We start from the raw sequence: 19435 nt of genomic DNA, 5'->3' as shown, positions 1-19435 counted from the left end.
GCTGTCACTGTACAACACTGGGGTACAGTACTGGTGGGGACAGTGCTATCACTGTACAACACTGGAGTACAGAACTGGTGGGGACAGTGCTGTCACTGTACAACACTGGGGTACAGGTCTGTCATTGTAAAACAATGGGGTACAGAACTGGTGGGGACAGGTCTGTCGCTGTATAACACTGGGATATAGAACTGGTGGGGACAGGTCTGTCGTTGTATAGAACTGGACATTGACCTATCATGGAAAAATTCAACTTTTACAGTCATCTACACAAAAGTAGCATGCTGTCAGAATTGAGTTACTCCTATCCCTAACATACTTTAAAAACAGTCAGTCACTCTTAAATCTCACCGTTTTCTGGAAAAGGTAGTTGCAAAAGTGGGCGGGATAAATATAGACTGCATTTTCCACTCGCAACAGAATCTAAAACAATTGCTGACTTTCATCTGTCACCTGCTCAAGGTGTTGCCTCCAGCAAGAGTTACAGCACTACATGGGCCGGACTCTCTGTAAACTCAAAGCCAATTCTTCCAGCTGAGGCCATTTGTGAACATAGTCCTCATCGCAGTCTTCACACGTGCATCTTTCAACAGGAAGCAGCAACAGAATTTCCCAAAAATACTGACATTCTGAAGAAGGGTCATATTAGACTAGAAACAAAATTCTACTGCACCTACCAGACCTGCTAGGTTCTGCCAGCACTTCAATTTTTTTTTCAGAATTTCACAATAGTGTAAAACCTGGCAGGCAAAACAACTCACAAATAGCGATACGGCATGGGCCTTGACAACATTCCAACAATGGTGCTAAAGACACCTGCTCCAGAATTCGTCACAGCCCTAATTATTCCAGTAAATACAACATTGCCAACTATCCCATAACACTGAAAATTGCCCAGGTAGGTCCTGTCCACAAAAAGAGGGTAAATTAACTTGGCCAATTAGCACTCCAGTTCACTTCTGATCATCAGCAAAGTGATGGATTAGATCACTGATAATGCACATGTAAATACCCTATCTTTATTTTACTGTATTTTTGATTGAGGACTAAAATGAGTAAAACAACTGTTTTGAAAGCCAAGGATTGTTGAAGGAAAACTGCACTTTTTAAAAAGCAATTTACCTGACACTCATTGTCGGTGCAATTTACACAGCTGCTTGTGTTTAGCAGTGGGAGAAGGTCTAGTCTGCAGACGAACTGGTGCCAAGGGGAATATGCGAATGGAGCTTCGGCAGGACAAGTAGCTGATTGGTCAGTGGATTAACGATCAGTTGTCATTGACAAAGGCCTTTCGCCTGCCAACAACCGGTTGTCTCCTGTTTGAGGGAGAAACCATTGGATCATCGGAAGCTGTTTTTGTTGTGATGTAAAAATCATCTCAAGCCTAAAGACCGCTGGCTTATTTCCCCTCATCAGTTCTTATAAATTGTGATTTTAATAAGGCCTACACCTTTATAAGTATAAAGCAGTCACCCTGTGCCTCCTGCAAACAAATGAAAGTACCTGGAGAAAAAGAAGATTATGAAGCAACATTCTGATCAGAAAAAGAATTATCTCAGCAAACCCTGTGCAATGGGAATACAGAACTGCATTCCCAGTCTTTCCCTCCACCCATAGGCTTTTCCATTTCTGTCTGTATGTTGAGAGGGGAGTTTTACATGTAGGATAGAGTTTTAACTAGAATTATATTCTGATGGTTCATAATTCTTTATCTGTAGTCAAATTTATTTATTGGAAATAAACAGTAATTCTTGTTAAGTATATAAACCTGCCACCAAGCTGTCACCCTGGATTGAAAAGACAGTGAAATTGGGGAACCCTGCACTGTTCAGTAGAACTGTTCACTTATGTGAAGATTCTAGGAATAATAGGGTTTAATTTCCAAAGCACCACTCCACTTGGCAACAACTTGCTCGCTGACACTCAGTTTGGGTTAGACAGAGCCACTCAGCTCCTGATCTCATTACAACCTGGACAAAAGGGACTGAACTCCAGGGATGAAGAGAATGTGATCACCCTCCTCTTGCCTGGATGGCTGAATTCCAAAAGAATTCAAGAATTTCAACATCATCCGGGACAAAACAGCAGGCTTGTTCGACATCCCATCCACAACCTTCGACATTTTAGCAGCTCACCAGGAAACCTTCGACAGCATGTTCTAAATTTGTGGCCTCTACCAACTAAAATGACAAGTGCAGCAGACACATGGGACAACCAGCCCCTCCAAGGACCACAACAATCCCAATTTGAAACTGTATTGCTGGTTCTTCAGTGTTGCTGGGTCAAAAATCATTAAATTCCCTCCCTAACAGCATTGAGGGTGTACCTACACCAAACCACTGCAGTAGTTAAAGGAGGCAGCTCGCCACCACATTTGAGGGCAATTAGGGACAGACAGTAAATGTTGACCAATCCAGCAATTCCCACATCCCGTGAAATTAAAAAAAACGTGCTTCTGGCCATGCTGTTTAGTGATAACTAACGGACTTCACCAGAGAGAACTGTCTGTATGTGTGGCAATGGAATCTTATACAGCCACCCTGAGAAAGCAGACAGAACTGCAAATGAACCTCTTGTGACAGACAGAACCCTTGGTCATGCAGCATCCCCTTAGTGCTACCTTTGAGTACCAGCCGAGACTCTGTGCTCGAGTCTCTGGAGTGAGTCTGAAATCCACAGTCAGAGTCCAAGGCGATGCTGCAAATCACTGGGGCAGAGCTTATTAATTGGTGCATTTGCTCATTAACCAGAGATGTTGTCAGGTTGGTATGAACAATAGAACAAAGATTGTTCTCATTGAGTGGAAACACCCACTTGCAAACCTGTTCCTCCTGTACACATGGAAACTATAACAAAAAGTGTCAGGGAGGAGGTATTTCAAGACTGAGTCCTTCAACCTCATTGTGATGGAGCCTAAAGATATCCAAGACTATGCTCCTTGGACATATCTTCCAAACCCACGAGCACTACCGTCTAGAAGGTCAGGAGCAGCAGATACAAGGGAACACCACCAAGTGAAACTTCTCCTCCAAGCCACTTACCATCCTGACTTGTAAATGTATCACAGTTCTTTCAGTGTCACTGGGTCAAAATCCTGGAATTCCCTCCTTAAGGGCATTGCAGGTCTACTTACAGCACATGGCATGCACCAGTTCAGGAAAACAGCTCACCACCACTTCTCAAGGGCAACTAGAGAGCGGCAGTAAATGCTGACCTACCCAGCGGTACCCACAACTCGAGGATGAACTTTTTAAAGAAGTTACAGCTCCCAAATATTTTCAACTTGGAAGATTAAGAGAATTAGTTTATAAGGCACCTCTACTAGTGTCGTTTTGTAGGTAACTGTGGCAGTGACTTTGTACACAGCAAAAATGAGATCCGTGATCAAGCTGACCTGTCTCAGTCGCTTAAATTGTGTGTGAAGGTGTCCCATCGCTTTACTGAGCAGACAGAAAAGGTCAGTAAGACACCTCAAATGGTGGAGTGTTCACTCATTGCTGCATGGATGTATCAAACAAGATTATAGGCTCAAAGTTTTGGAAATGGTGCTTAAGCCTTCTGTTTCTAAAGGGAACTTGGTAAAGGAAAGTGGTTTTAAGGCAATATTTGTTAACAGATCAAAGGATACTTCCATTGACCCCAAATGTTCAGTTTTCAAACTCTGCCAAACAAGATTAGCATGATTTTAAAGCAAACATTCAAGGTGGTGGATGGACATTTTACCTTCATCAATCATTAGAGAACTTACCGTTAAGGATTTTAGGGCAGACAACGGAATGGCCGCTAGGATAATGATCTCGAGTCTTCTTCAATTGCTTCTTGTGAAAGATGTACCCTAGTCTTGTTCTTGTATACAATGTGTACCTAAGACGACAGCGTTGGATATTAACAGGTGGGGAAAGGGAAAGAGAAACAGCAAGTGCTGTAACTGAGTCACATTAAAGGATTGTCTTAAAACTAATTAGTGCAATGATCCCAACACGAGACAAGCCAGAACACAAAATGAAACCTGAATTGTTTCTTTGTTCCTCTATCAACCTGTTTGAATATGTTGTGACACACCCCTTACCACAGGTGGAACATGAACCTAGGCATTCTGGCTCAAAGCTAGGAACAATTCCACTCACTAAAGGATCCCAAATTTTGAGATGCATCTAGTTTGCTAGTCCATGAGTTTTACTTTTTATCGATGGGTTACCATATTCACAAGAGGCTGCCAGTGTACATTTAATAGAAGAACAAAGTTGATTTGACACAAAAGGGGAATATATTCTACACCACACAAGAACTAGTTGACAGTCTTATTATAAATACCAGAAATAAAGATTCAACCCTTTCACCCTCAACAACAACCTTAGAGATGTCAAAACCTCCATGAAGGATAACTCTGTTTCTACTTGAGAAGTCCCTTCTTTAGTTCACATCGCTGTACTTGATTTCTTTCCAGGTCAACTTCCTCAGTTAATGTCTCTTCATGAGACCTCTAAACAAACTGCTAACACAGCTCATGTTTCTTAACATGGATTTCTTAAACTCTTCTTGCACAGCTTTCCATTCTACTTTCTGTTACTGGTATTAAACCACTTGAGACTTCTTTTCTCCAGTGCTGTCAGTTCTTGGAATCTGATAAACTGCATTGCTGCTCTTATACACTTTCTTGTCAAACAACCTGCTATAATGTCTGAAAGAAACCTGTACACTCTCAATCATTCTGGATGGTTCTCACTTTCTAAAAGGAAGCTTGTTTCTGTCTCTGTTTCTCTGCGCCAAAGGACACCTTATTGCTTTGCAATAGCCCAATTTCTTTTTCTCTTTTGTACACTGGTTTTTTAAAGCACTGGACAACTCATGTCAAGGCTATTTTTCACCCCCCTCAAAAAACAGCCTCATTTAATGCATATAAACACATTTCCAAAGACCATTCTCATATTTCTCTGAGGGAAGTGTATTGAGATGGATAGAAAACTGGTTGGCAGAGAGGAAACAAAGTGTAGGAATTAATGGGTCCTTTTCAAATTGGCAGGCAGTAACTAGTGGGATGCCACAGGGATTGGTGCTGGGACCCCAGCTATTCACAATACATATTAATAATTTGGATGAGGGAACAAAATATAACCATCTCCAAGTTTGCAGATGATATCAAATTGGGTGGGAGAGTGAACTGCGAAGAGATCCTTCAGCATGATCTCAACAGGTTGGGTGAGTGGGCAAATCAATGGCAGATGCAGTATAATTTGGACAAATGTGAGGTTATTTACCTTGCAAGCAAAAACAAGAAGGTAGATTCCTACCTGAATGGCGGTAAACTGGGAGAGGGAAGCGTGCAGGGGGACCTGGGTTTCTTTGTGCACCAGTCGCCTAAGGTAAGCATGCAGTTGCAGCAGGTGGTAAAGAAGGCAAATGGTATGTTGGCTTTCATTGTGAGAGGTTTCGAGTACAGGAGCAGGGATGTGTTGTTGCAGTTATACAGGGCCTTGGTGAGGCCACACCTAGAATATCGTGTGTAGTTTTGGTCTCCTTTTCTGAGGAAGGATGCTCTTGTTCTCAAGGGAGTACACCGAAGGTTTACAGGGCTGATTCTGGGGACGGTGCATCTGACGTATGAGGAGAGATTGACTAGGATTGGTTTTGCTACAGTTCAGACAAATTGAGGGGGGCAGGGTGGATCTCATAAGAGACTTATGAAATTCTAACAAGACTAGACAGGGTAGATGCTGGGAGGATGTTCACGATGGTGCGTGTGTCCAGAACCAGGGGTCACAGTCTGAGGATTTGGGGTAGACCATTTAGGATGGAGATGAGGAGACATTTCTTCAGCCAAAGAGTGGTGAGCCTGTGGAATTCATTACCACAGGAAGTAGTTGATGCCAAAACATTGAATGGATTCAAGAGGTGACTTGATATAGCACTTGGGGTGAATGGGGTCAAAGGTTATGGGGGGAAAGCAGGATTACGCTATTGAGTTGGACGATTAGCTATAATTGTGAAGAATGGCGGAGTAGGCTCGAAGGGCCAAATGACCTCATGTTCCTTTGTTTCTACGTAATAAAATTATGTCCTTCACTTCATGACCCACACAATATTGAAAAATCAAATCAAACTTAAAACTATTGAGCATTCTGACCATTTCACAAATTTCAAAATGATACATTACTTTTTTATGCAGCAATTGGTTAGGATCAGAAATGCACTGCTCATGTGTGGAAATGGGCTCAACTGAGCATTTTTCTCAAATTCATGGGATATGTTCATTATTGACTAAGCAAGCATTTATTGTGCATCCTTAGTTGCCCTGGAGAAGCTGGTGGTGAGCTGTCTTCTTGAATTGCAGCAGTCCATTTGTTGTTAGGAGGGAATTACAGGATTTTCAACCAGGGACACTAAAGGAACAGCAATATATTTCCAAGTCAAGATGGTGAGCAGCTTGGAGGGGAACTAGCAGATGGTGTTGTGTTCCCATGCATCTGCTGCTCTTGTCCTTCTACATTGTAGTAGTCATAGGTTTGTAGTGGTCATGGTTTGGAAGATGCTAAGGAGCCTTGGCGAATTTCTGCAGTGCATCTTGTTTTTGGCACACACTGCTGCTACTGAGTGTCCATGGTGGAGGGACTGTGTGCTTTTGGATGTTGGTGTCAATCAAGCAGCTGCCTTATCTTGGATGGTGCCAGGCTTCGACTGTTGTTGGGTCTGCCTCCATCCAGGCAAGTGGGGAGTATACCATCACACTCCTGCCTTGTGCCTTGTAGATGGCGGACAGGCTTTGGAGTGACAGGTGTCAAGTTACTTGTTGCAGACTTCCTAGCTGCTGACCTGCTCTTGCAGCTATTTATGTGGTTGGTAACGATTAGTTTCTGGTACACAGTAAACCCGGGATGCTAACAGTGTAACAACACTGACAGGAGGAGTAATAAAGACCCATTATTCCACAAGTCATACAAAAGGTGGAAACGTCTAACTTAAAATCACCAAAATGGTAAATATCTGAAACAAGTGTCACCAAGTTTCTTCAGTAAACTTAAAAACAGCTTACAACAATATAAATGTGTATAAGTTATCATATTAGAATTCTTTGAGGAGGTAACAAACAAGAGAAAAGGGAACCAGAAGATGGAATTTATTTGGATTGCCAAAAAGTGTTTAATAAGGTAACATACATTGAGGTCTTCTTTCTTACGTAACCTATGGTGTTGGGTAGGTATATTAGCATGGATAGCAGATCGGCTATCTAATAGAAGACAGAGAGTTGGGATAAGTTGGGGGTGGGGGGGGGAGGCTGAATTTTCAGGATGGCACCTTGTAACTTGTGGAGTGCCACAGAGATCAGCATTGGGGCCACAATTATTTACAATACATATTAATGACTTTAATTAAGGAGGTGAACGTACTATAACCAAGTTTGTGAATGGCACAAAAATAGGTGGGAAGGCACATGATGTGGATGACACAAAAGTTTAGGACGTAGACCAGTTAAACGAGTGGACAAAAACTTGGGCAGATGGAATATAGTGTGGGGAAATGCGAAGTTGTGCACTTTGGCAGGAAGAGTAGAGGCGTTAAATATTATTTAAATGGAGAACCGCAGGAATCAGGATTTGGAAGTCTTGTACATAATTCACAAAAATCTAGTACACACTTTCAGCAGGAAGGCAAATGGAATGTGTCCTTAATTTCAAAGGAAATGGAGTATAAATTAGAAAAGTCTTGCTAAAACTATACAAAGTACTAGTCAAACCACAGCTGGAATACAGTGAACAATTTTGGGCTCCTTATCCAAGGAAAGATATAATGTAATTAAAAAAGGTAGTCCAGAGAAGGTTCACTAGTCAAATACTGAATACGGAGGGAATTGTTTTACAAGGAGTGAGTAGGTTGGGCTTGTACCCATTGAAGTTGAGGATCTTGTTGAAACATACACGATTCTTAGAGGGCTTCACAGGGGAGAAGCGGAGATAGTTTCCGCATGTGGGAGAGTTTAGGTGCAAAGGGCATAATCACAGAAATAAGAAGTTAGGACAGAAAGGAGGAGAAATTCCTTCTGTCAGTGGGCAGGAATTCTTTGCCCAGAGCGCTGTAGACGCTGGATTGTTCAGCATATTCAAGGCTGAGACAGACAGATTTTTAATCGGTCAGGGAAACAAAGGTATGGACAATGAATGGGTTGAATGCCTACTTTTGTTCCCATGTATTATGGTCACTTGTTCACTAAGAACAAACTGTCACTTTCTTGCTGCTTGGCTGTAACTCATCCTGTGTAATGGGGTTCACTAAGTTGACACCTTGTTTTTAAAAGTACACTTGGTGCTGCTCTTGGCATGCCCTCACTTCTTCAGTGAACCAAGGCTGATTTCCTGTCTTGATGGTAGATTAGGGTAATGCCAGGTAATGAAATTACAAATTGCATTTGAATACAATTCTACAACTACTGATGGTCTACAGCACCTCACGGATTCCAGTTTTGAACTGTTAGATCTAGAGTCATACGGCACAGCAACAGAGCATTTGGTCCAACTCATCCATGTTGACCTGGATTTTCAAACTAAACTACTCCCATTTGCCAGCATTTGGCCCATATCCATCTAAATCCTTCCTAAATCCTGTCCAAATGTCTCTTAAATGTTGTAACCTCATCTGCCTCTACCACTTCCTCTGACAGTTCATCCCATATATGGGCCACCCTCTAGATGAAAAAGTTGCCCCGTAAGTCCCTCTTAAATCTTTTCTCTCTCACCTTAAACCTATACCCTCTAGTTTTGGACTCCCCAACCCTGGGGAAAGAACCTTGGCTATTCACCTTATCTATGTCCCTCATGATTTGATAAACATCTTTAAGGTCACCCCTCAACCTCAGACACTCAGGGATAAAAGTCGCAGCCTATCCAGCCTCTCCTTATAACTCAAACCCTCCAGTCCCGGCAACATCCTTGTTGTATCATCCTTGTGGAACAAAACAGGAGTTGCTGGAAAAGCTCAGCAGGTCTGGCAGCATCTGTGAAGAAAAAACTCAAAGTTAACGTTTCCGGTGACCCCTCCTCAGAACTAAGGATCCTTTCTGCATGCTTTCCAATTTAATAACATCCCTCCTATTGCACGGTGACCAGATCTGTTTGAAGTCTGTCCCATTTTATACAGTAATGGTGCCACAAAACATAAAGGATATCCTCAGTGCCATTAAATGTCATGGGGCAATGATTGGATTCTGTTCCTTTGGAGATGGTCATTGCCTGGCAATGATCATGGAATAATGATCATGGAAATATTGCACTACTGTAAAAACTCATCTGCTTCAGTCATGCCCTTCAGGGAGGGAAACCTCAATCCTATTCTGACATAGGCATTGATCTCTGCCTTATTGCAGCCCCACAGCAATGTGGTTGATTGCCCTCTCAATTGGTCTACCAATCTATTCAGTGGTATTTCAGAAGATGACACTCCACCACTTTCTCAAAGACAACTCAGGATGGACTATCAGTGACTGTTTTGCCAGTAATGTGAACATCCTGTGGCTAACTAAATAAAAGAATTAAGTGTTTTAGATCAGGGTCAGCATGCAGAATACTCAGGTCCTCATGCCACTGCATTAATCGCTCAACTCTAACCTCAGAAACTCATGCCTGAATGAGATGAGACAATGACTCTATGATTGAAATATGCATCAATCCACATAGGTCTGTTTCCAGAATTTTTGTTTCCAAATTGCTGTTTTCAAAAACATTTCATTGTCCTGATATGAGGCTGTTAATGGTATCAACATCTAATTGAGCAATGTATGATTCTCTAACTTGAGGGATTCTTAAAACAGCTTGTGCTTCTTACTCCCATTTGTACAGAATTTGTTTTTTGCTGCCGTAATTTTCTACATTCAAAATTACTCGGTCGCCAGGCAGCAAGTGGCAAATGATGGGGCCTTGACCAAACTCAGCAACTCCAACACTTCACCAGGCTACCAGATTTTTGGGACGGCACGGTGGCTCAGTGGTTGGCACTGCTGCCTCACAGCGCCAGGAACCAGAGTTCGATTCCACCCTCGGGCAACTGTCTGTGTGGTGTTTGCACGTTCTCCCCGTGTCTGCATGGTTTTCCTTCAGGTGCTCCGGTTTCCTCCCTCAGTCCAAAGACGTGCAGGTTCGGTGGTTGGCCATGCTAAATTGCCCATAGTGTTCAGGGATGTGTAGCTTAGTTGGGTTAGAGGGGATGGGTCTGGGTGGAACGCGCTAAGGGTTGGTGTGAACTTGTTGGGCCGAAGGGCCTGCTTCCACACTGTTGGGATTCTATGAAAAAAAATGAATTTCTTTATTCATTCACGGGCTGAGGGCATCGCTGGCTAGGCAGCATGTAATGCCCATCCCTAATTGCCCAAAGAGCAGTTAACAGTCAACCACATTGTTGTGGATCGAGAGTCACATGTAGGCCAGACCACGTAAGGATGGCTAAAGGACACTAGTGAACCAGATGGGTTTTTCCAACAATTGACAATGGATTCATGGTCACTGTTAGATTCTCAATTCCAGATATTTTATTGAATACAAATTCCACCATCTGCTGTGGTGGGATTTAAACCCAGGTCCCCAGAATGTTATCTGGGTTCTGGATTAACAGTCCAGCTTTAATACCAGTAGGCCATCACCTCCACATTGATTTATGTGATCGAGTGCTACAATGGGACTTGAGCCCAAAACACGTGTGTAAGTGAAAGTGAGAGATCATAACAGAACCAACTCTGTGTTGGAGAGATGATCATTCTCTCATCACCACTCCTCCCTGTCCCCAGTGATTTACTACCGGTGACTACCTGCAGTAGTGCTCTCTGAACATTATACCATTATTCCCAAGCTCCAAATACAACATGTCCTTCCTCTTCCTTGTTTATACCTTGCTCTCTTTCTTCTATTAAAGTTCATCTGATTCCAGGCAAACTTTCCAGGGAAAGCAAATGGAATACTAGGCTTTATTTCAAGGGAATAGAGTAGGAAGAAGGCAGGTCTTTCTAAAACCATGCAAAGTACATCAGACCACACCTAGAATAAGGTGAATAGTTTTGTTCCCTTTATAGAAAACATTGGAGGCAGTCCAAAAAAAGTTTTTCCTGAATATGGAAGGAGTTTCTAAGAAGTCATACAGTCATGAATAGGAAAGGTCAAGAGGGATATAGGCTAAACAAAGGCAAATGGACTAGTTCAGTTTGGGAAACTTGATTGGCATGGAAGAGTTGGACCAAAGGGTCTGTTTCTGTGCAGGAGAGATTGAGTAGGTTGGGCCTATACTCATTGAAGTTTAGGAGACCTTATTAAAACATCTAAGATTCTTAGAAGGCTTGAGAGGGCAGATTCAGAGAGATGGGAGGATCAGAGGATATATCTTGGAGAAAGCAGTCACTCATTTAAAACAGAGATGAGGATTTTCTTTCTCTTCGAAGGTAATGAAAACATGGAATCTCTACCACAGAGGGTTGTCGAGGCAGAGTCATAAAGCATATTCAAAGCTGACAGACGGATTTCTAATCAGTAAGGTAATCGAGGGTAATAGGGGAAAAGGTAGGAAAGTTAGCAGACTGGATGCATTAGTACTGATCTTACATCCCACGGTTTTATGATCTCATTGAATGGTACCGCGGAATCAATGGCCTACTTCAGCTCCTAATCTTATAGCTTTCCAAACTCATCAAATGACGGAGCAATCCATTAGTCAAAATGGTCCATTCGCTCCTACGCCTTGCAATCTCATTGAACAGAACAGCAATTCCAATGGGCTGAATGGACTACTACTGCCCTTACGTGCTTCTATTTCACTGAGAGGCAGAGCAGAATTGATGAGCCGATTGGCCTAACTCTGCTCTTACAATTTCATTGATCGGCACAGCAGAATAAATGACAATAAAGTTAATTCTAACAGAATCCACGGGCTGATCGGATCTGTGCTGCTCCTATGTCTCACGGGCTTGTCAATTTGGTTGAGTGCAAACGGTGCACCAGTTTTCCATGGGTACGCGTTAGCCACAAGCAGATTTGCATTGCACCGAATTCTGCACGCACGGTCGGGTGGGGGAGAAGTATTTGCATGGGCTACCAAATATTCCGGCGGCGATATCAGAGGGCGATTGCAGCCCGCAGTTTGCAAGGTGGGATTGATTGACAGGTGCCGTTTGATTGACAGCTTCGGTTTGATTGACACGCCGTCGCTCCACGGGCCCGCGCCTGCGCACAACTCCCGCCGACCGTTGCCCAGCCGAGGGGGCCGTCCGCCATCATCAATGACATCCCCCCGTCCCACCCCCATCAACAGTACCAGCCTAGGACCGGACAAGCCACTTACGCGATCCTGAACAACGGCTTCTCGGTACGAGCCATCAGCCGCCTCGGAAAGCCCAGCCAGCAGCGAAAGGCAGCGGCCGCCCACCTCAACAAAACGAACAGCAACAACAACAGCGGAACCCCGAGCGCCAGCCCCGCCAGGCCGCAAGCTAGCGCCGGGCTCAGCATCACCGCGCACGCGCACCCGGAACCCCGCCCCCTCCCCTACCTTATATGGCGTGGGGCGGTGCCTAGTATGATTGGCAGCACCACTCAACAAACCGACAGCGAATACCCGCCCCCATCGCCAAATAAGGAGAGGGTTGGGGCCTGGAGGAAGGCTTGGCTGCGCCCCTTTGGGGGCGGGGATACGAAGTGATTGACATCCCGGGCCCACTGATCCCGCCCCCACCCTTTCCGGCTCCCTGTGGCCCTGGATGATTGACAGCTCAACTGAGGGAGCGTCGCTAAAATCTTCACTAGCCGCGGGAGGGAGAGGGATGCAGTTTGCAGAGAGCTATTGATAGGTTGAGAAAAGTCGTGCAAAAAAAGCTGGCAAGTCGACAATAATGTGGGAAAATGTGAAGTCATTCATTTTGAAAGGGAGAGCAAAGTGTTATTTTAATGGAGAAAAACTGCAAAAAGTTGCTATACAAAGGGACTTAGTGTAAAGGTGAAATTGCTCCTCTCATTGGGGAGAGACAAATGGTGGTAGTTTAACCTGAGGGTCGCCACAGCACAGGTGAGGGGAGAGGTTGAGGAGGAAAGTTGTTCTTTTTTTTCCTTTATACATTCACGGGATGAGGGTATTGCTGACCAGGCAGCATTTATTGCCCATCCCTAATTGCCCAGAGGGCAGTTAAAAGTCAACCACATTGGTGTGGGTCTGGAGTCACATGTAGGCCAGACTAGGTAAGGATGGTAGTTTCCTTCCCCAAAGGGCATTAGTGAACCAGATGGGTATTTCCCCCAACAATCAATTCCTGGTCACCATTAGATTCTTAACTCCAGATATTTTTTAAGTGAATTCAGATAACACCATCTGCCGTGGGAGGATTTGAACCCATGACCCCAGAGTCTCTGGATTAACAGTCCAGCAATAATACCACTAGGCCATCACCTACCCTTAACTTGATGGTAACTTCAGCTGGTGTGGGAATTGAACCCATACTGGTGGCATTATTCACCAGCTGTCCAACTAACTAAGCTAACCTAAACACAAAAAAGCTAGCACACAAATGCAGGAAATAATCCGAAAGGCTACTGGTACATTGGTGTTCTTTGAAGGGGCTTGGAGTATAAGAGTTGCTGTTGAGAATGCATTTGAAGTACTGTAAGGAATTTTGGTCCCTTAATTTAGAAAAAGATATCATCTGAGAGTTCAGAGAGGGTTCACTTGGATGATCCCTGATATGAAGGGATTGTTTTGTGAACAAAGGCTAAACAGTATGGCAATTGGCTTAGAAGAATGGGAGGGGATCTCATTGAAATTTTCAGGATTATGGAGGGGCTTGACAGTGTAGATGCTGAGAGGATGTTTTCCCCTCATGGGAGAGTCTAGGACCAGAGGGCATAGCCTCAGCATAAAGGGATGCCAATTTAAAACTGAGCTGAGGAGGAATTTCTTCTCTCTGAGGGTTATGAGTCTTTGAACTTGTTGCCACAGAGAGGTGTGGGGACAGAGTCATAGAAGTGTACAGCATGAAAACAGGCTCTTCAGCCCAACATGCCCAAGACATCCAGTTTTCACAATTTAAACTAGTCCCATTTGCCTGCATTTGGACCATGTCCCTCCAAACCTATCCTATCCATGTACCTGTCTAAATATTTCTTAAATGATGAAATTGTACTCGCCTCCACCTTTGGCAGCCCGTTCCAAACATTTACCACCTTCTGTGTGAAAATAATTGCCCCTCTGAACCCTGTTGTATCTCTCCTGGGATGGGGGTGAGGGGGGAGGTGTAGGGGCAGGTGTAGCACTTCCTGCGATTGCAGGGTGTGGTGTGGCTGGAGGGGAGCATGGAGCGGACAAGGGAGTCACGGAGAGAGTGGTCCCTCCGGAAAGCAGATAAGGGTGGGGAGGGAAGTGGTGGTGGGGTCAGATTGCAGATGGTGGAACCCCAAACCACACCTCTTCCTCCATTACATTGATGACTGTATCGGTGCCACCTCGTGCTCCCACGAGGAGCTCGAACAGTTCATCCACTTCACCAACACCTTCCATCCCAACCTTAAGTTCACCTGGACCATCTCTAATACCTCTCTCTCCTTCCTGGACCTCTCTGTCTCCATCTCTGGCAACCACCTGGAAACCGATATCCATTTCAAGCCCACCAACTCCCACAGCTACCTAGAATACACCTCCTCCCACCCACCTTCCTGCAAAAATGCCATCCCCTATTCCCAATTCCTTCGCCTCTGCCGCATCTGCTCCCAGGAAGAGGCATTCCACTCCCGAACATCTCAGATGTCCTCGTTTTTCAAGGACCGCAACTTCCCCCCCTCAGTGGTCGAGTACGCCCTCGACCGTGTCTCCCGCATTTCCTGCAACTCATCCCTCACACCCCCTCCCCGCAAGAACAACCAAAACAGAATCCCCCTCATCCTCACGTACCACCCCACCAACCTCCGGATCCAACGCATCATCCTCCGACACTTCCGCCATCTGCAATCCGACCCCACCACCAAAGACATTTTTCCCTCCCCACCCTTATCTGCTTTCCGGAGGGACCACTCTCTCCGTGATTCCCTTGTCCGCTCCACACTCCCCTCCAGCTGCACCACACCCGGTACTTTTCCCTGCAACCGCCAGAAGTGCTACACCTGCCCCTACACCTCCCCCCTCACCCCCATCCCAGGCCCCAAGAAGACTTTCCACATCAAGCAGATGTTCACCTGCACATCTGCTAATGTGGTATACTGCATCCGCTGTTCCCGTTGTGGCCTCTTCTACATCGGGGAAACCAAGCGGAGGCTTGGGGACTGCTTTGCAGAACACCTACGCTCGGTTTGCATTAAACAACTGCACCTCCCAGTCGCGAACCATTTCAACTCCCCCTCCCATTCCTCAGACGACATGTCCATCCTGGGCCTCCTGCAGTGCCACAACGATGCTACCCGAAGGTTGCAGGAACAGCACCTCATATTCCGCTTGGGAACCCTGCAGCCCAATGGTATCAATTTGGATTTCACAAGCTTCAAAATCTCCCCTCCCCCTACCACATCCCAAAACCAGTCCAGCTAGTCCCTGCCTCCCTAACCTGTTCTTCCTCCCACCTCTCCCCCTTTATCCATCTTCTATCCGCCTCCCCCTCTCTCCCTATTTATTTCAGAACCCCCTTCCCCTCCCCCATTTCTAAAGAAGGGTCTCAGCCCAAAATGTCAGCCTTCCTGCTCCTCTGATGCTGCTTGGCCTGCTGTGTTCATCCAGCCCCACACCTTGTTATCTTAAAGGAAGTGGTAGAGACAGGTAAGGTTGCAACATTTAAAAGATATTTGGACAGATACATGAATAGGAAAAATTTAAAGGGATATGGGCTAGTTCAGTTTGAGAAAATTTGTTGACATGGACATGTTGGACAGAAGGGTCTGTTTCCATGCTGCATGACTCTATAACTCTAACCTAAACATCCCTGGGCACTATGGGCAATTTAACATGGCCAATCCACCTACCCTGCACATCTTTGGACTGTGGGAGGAAACCGGAGCACCCGGAGGAAACCCACGCAGACACAGGGAGAATGTGCAAATTCCACACAGACAGTCACCCGAGGGTGGAATCGAACCCGGTTCCCTGGTGCTGTGAGGCAGCACTGTTAACCACTGAGCCACTGTGGTGATTGTTAATAGCTGTCGTGGTCACCATTACTGAGACTAGCAAGTTCCTCGGAGTGACGATAACCAATGACCTGTCTTGGACTTCCCACTTAGATGCGATAGTCAAGAAGGCACAACAATGCCCCTTCTTCCTCAGGCGGCTCAGGAAGTTTTGCATGTCCATAGGGACACTCACCCACTTCTACAGATGCATTATTGAAAGCATACTGTCCGGGTGCATAACGGCCTGCTATGGCAACTGCTCTGCCCAGGACTGTAAGAAACTACACAGCCCAGACCATCACTGACTCTATTTACACGGCTCACTGCTGTGGAAATGCGGCCAACATCATCAAAGACCCATCGCACCCTGGTAATGATCTCCTACAACCTCTTCCATCAGGCAGAAGATACAGAAGCCTGAACACATGCACCAACAGGTTCAAGAACAGCTTCTTTCCTACCATCATTAGACTAACGAATGGACATCTCTAACTTCCAATAATGCTGATCTTGCCTAGCACACGCCCTGTGCGATATAACCTGTAAGCCTCTGTCCAAGTGTTTTTATTCACCCTGTGATCTGTGTGTACTTCCTTATTGTGATCTGCCTGTACTGCTCGTAAATAAAACTTTTCACCATACTCTGGTGACAATCGATCAATTCCAGACAGGTTAATCGAATTTAAACTTCACCTTCCACTGCAGTAGGATTTGACCCCTGCTCTTACCGTAACAATCTAGGCCGCTGGATTTCCTAATTCACTGGAATAACCGTGATACTACCAGCTCCATTCTGTAAGGGAGCCCAATAAGACTTATAACATCTAGAATCCTGCTGCATTTTTAATTTGCCCAGCCACTTCCAATGATTTGTTCACGTACCAGGCTTCCCTCTACTTGCACCTTGAAAAGACTCCCCTTTTTCCTTTTAATTCCTATTTTTGTGAAGAACCTTCCAAAAACTAATCAAGCAATTAATATGTGTTTTATTTCTTCTGTGTCGCACATTATAATGCACGCAGCAACCAACAGCTCCCATATTTCCTGTTCTTTAAAATTAATTCCACATGTCAAACTATTTCCAAAGCAACTAAAGAAAGTGTAAAGACCGTCTTAGAGGCCTGCAGCACAGAAAAAGGCCGTTCAGCCCATTATCTGCCCTGGTCAAAAACAAGTGCCCAACTATAATCTAACCTAGTTTAAAATCATCTCTTTTTACTTTTGTGCTTTTAAAAACTGTGGGCTCAAACGAGAAAGAATGGATCGAAGCCAGGGATTAATAAGGATTGCTGAATGTTTGTAAGTAAGCAATTTGATACCTGTTGTGAAATGTGTTTATATGGCTGTGGGTTCCAGCAATGTGTAGTCAAACTGGAGCCAAAGGAGTATTCATAAATGAAGCTGCTTTATTTGTGGATGAGGCACCAATTATCAATGACAAAGATCCTCTGCCTGCCTACAACTATGTGATTACTTGTAAGGTAGCTGAACAGTGTGGGCTGTAGGCCATGCATATTTGTCATGTTTTTCCCTGTTTGTGTGTGTATGTGCACACGTGTGAGTGTGTGTGCGTCCACATGTGTGCGTGTGTGTGTGTGTGTGTGTATGTGTGTGTGTGCGTATGTGTGTGTGTGTGTGTGTGTGTTTGCCTGCGCATGTGTGTGTCTGTGTGTGTGTGTTTGCCTGCGCGTGTGTGTGTCTGTGTGTGTGCGTATGTGTGTGTGTCTCTGTGTGTGTGTTTGCCTGCGCATGTGTGTGTCTGTGTGTGTGCGCGTGTGTCTATGTGTGTGCACGTGTTTGTGTCTGTGTGTGTGCACGTGGGTCTGTGTGTGTGCACGTGTTTGTTTGTGTGTGTGAGTGTTTGTGAGTGTGTATGTGTGCCTCTGTGTCTCTGTGTGTGTGTGTCTGTGTGTGTGTGAGTGTGTGTCTTTGTATTTATGTGTCTGTGTGTGTCTCTTTCTCTCTCTGTGTCTGTGTGAGTGTGTCTGTGTGTGTGTAAGAGGGAGTTTATAAGGGGTTTAGACTTTTAATTTGTAGAGTTTATTTAATTTAGTTTAATTGCTTGCCTGAAGCTTGTTTGATTTCTTGTTCTAAACAGAAACCCGGTCGGTGATTTCAATCAATCTGGGCCTGGAAATCAGATAGTTTGGGGCATTTTGTATATTTCTTTTAGAAACTTTAACTTTTAAGAAACCTTTGTGACAACTTCAGCAATAATGGAACGTGATTTCCAGTGCAGTACTGCAATGAGTCATAACAAAAAAGAAAATTGTTATCCATATTCGTATGTGGCAAATTCCATTTCTCAACTAAAATCCCATGTTCTCTTCATAAGACAAGAAATCCTCTGTGAGGAATCTGATAATTTCCTGGGACAATCATTCCTCTTTGTTAAACAGCCTGACAATTGGTGATTTGCACCTTTATCCAAAGATCCCCAAAGGTGGCAATGGATAAGAAATAGTTTTTAAGAGTTACTGGATGACAGGTCAGTTGGGCCAAGTGGAGTGTACTTCCTGCTTTATGTGTGAAACCCTGGATATACCATGTCTCCCAGTCAAGGAGATCTACAGGAAGTGACTTCGGCTGCACAAGTCCGAGCTCCAGGCTTCGAAACTTCAGCAGCGGCTGGAGTCACTGCTATGTGCCCATGAGTCAGACACCCATGCACATATAGGGCCATAGTCACACCACAGATTAGAAATGTGCTGGCTGTGGGGGAATGGGGAATTACCTGGCAGTTTAAGAAAACCAGGCAGCTACTGCAGGAGCCCCCGACCCTATCGTGCTTAGTGATTCGTCTTCCAGTTTGGAAGCTGGTAAGGGTGATGGTTCCTCAGGGGAGTGCAGCCAGAGCCAAGCCCAGGGGATTACAGGGGACTGTACAGGGGAGGAGGAAGCTGGAAGAGCAAATAGTTCTAGGGGATTCCACAGTCGGGGGAGCAGATAGGTGCTTCTGTGACGATAAACGTGACTCCAGGCTGGCATGTCACTTCCCTGGTGCCTGGACAAGGATGTCACAGACGGGCTGTAGGTCGCTGTCCTGGGAGAAGAGCAATCAAACAGAAGTCACGGGCCACACGAACACCAACAGTATTGGTTGGAGGAGGTCGCTGAGAGCAGACCTCGGTGGGTTAGGAAGGAGATTAACAAGCAGTAATCTCAGGATCCCTCCCAGTGCCACATGCTAAGGAGTATAACCACAGGATGATTGATCGAAGGAAAATGTGGCACGGCGAGGAAGTGCAAGGCACAGAAGCTACAAGTGTCAAGGTTAGCTCAGGGCGAGGGAGTGAGTGAACGGGCGAGGGAGTGAGTGAACGGGCGAG

The 19435-nt window shown here is 45.0% G+C and overlaps 1 protein-coding gene across 1 annotated transcript in view; it reads right to left on the bottom strand.

The window, feature by feature from the left end:
• Positions 1 to 12476, bottom strand: part of pnkd (PNKD metallo-beta-lactamase domain containing) — a 38073-nt gene extending 25597 nt beyond the window's left edge. The window contains exons 1-2 of the mRNA XM_048599276.1: positions 12310 to 12476; positions 3749 to 3864 (exon numbers count right to left, since the gene is read on the bottom strand). Coding sequence (XP_048455233.1) covers positions 3749 to 3864; positions 12310 to 12476 — 283 coding nt within the window. The remainder of the gene's footprint in view (positions 1 to 3748; positions 3865 to 12309) is intronic.
• Positions 12477 to 19435: the final 6959 nt, after the last annotated feature.

This window comes from Rhincodon typus, chromosome 7 (genome assembly GCF_021869965.1).
Source record: "Rhincodon typus isolate 14 chromosome 7, sRhiTyp1.1, whole genome shotgun sequence".
Taxonomy (NCBI): Eukaryota; Metazoa; Chordata; class Chondrichthyes; order Orectolobiformes; family Rhincodontidae; genus Rhincodon; species Rhincodon typus.
Note: the sequence above shows the minus strand (reverse complement) of the source record. Positions and strands in the feature narration are given on the sequence as shown.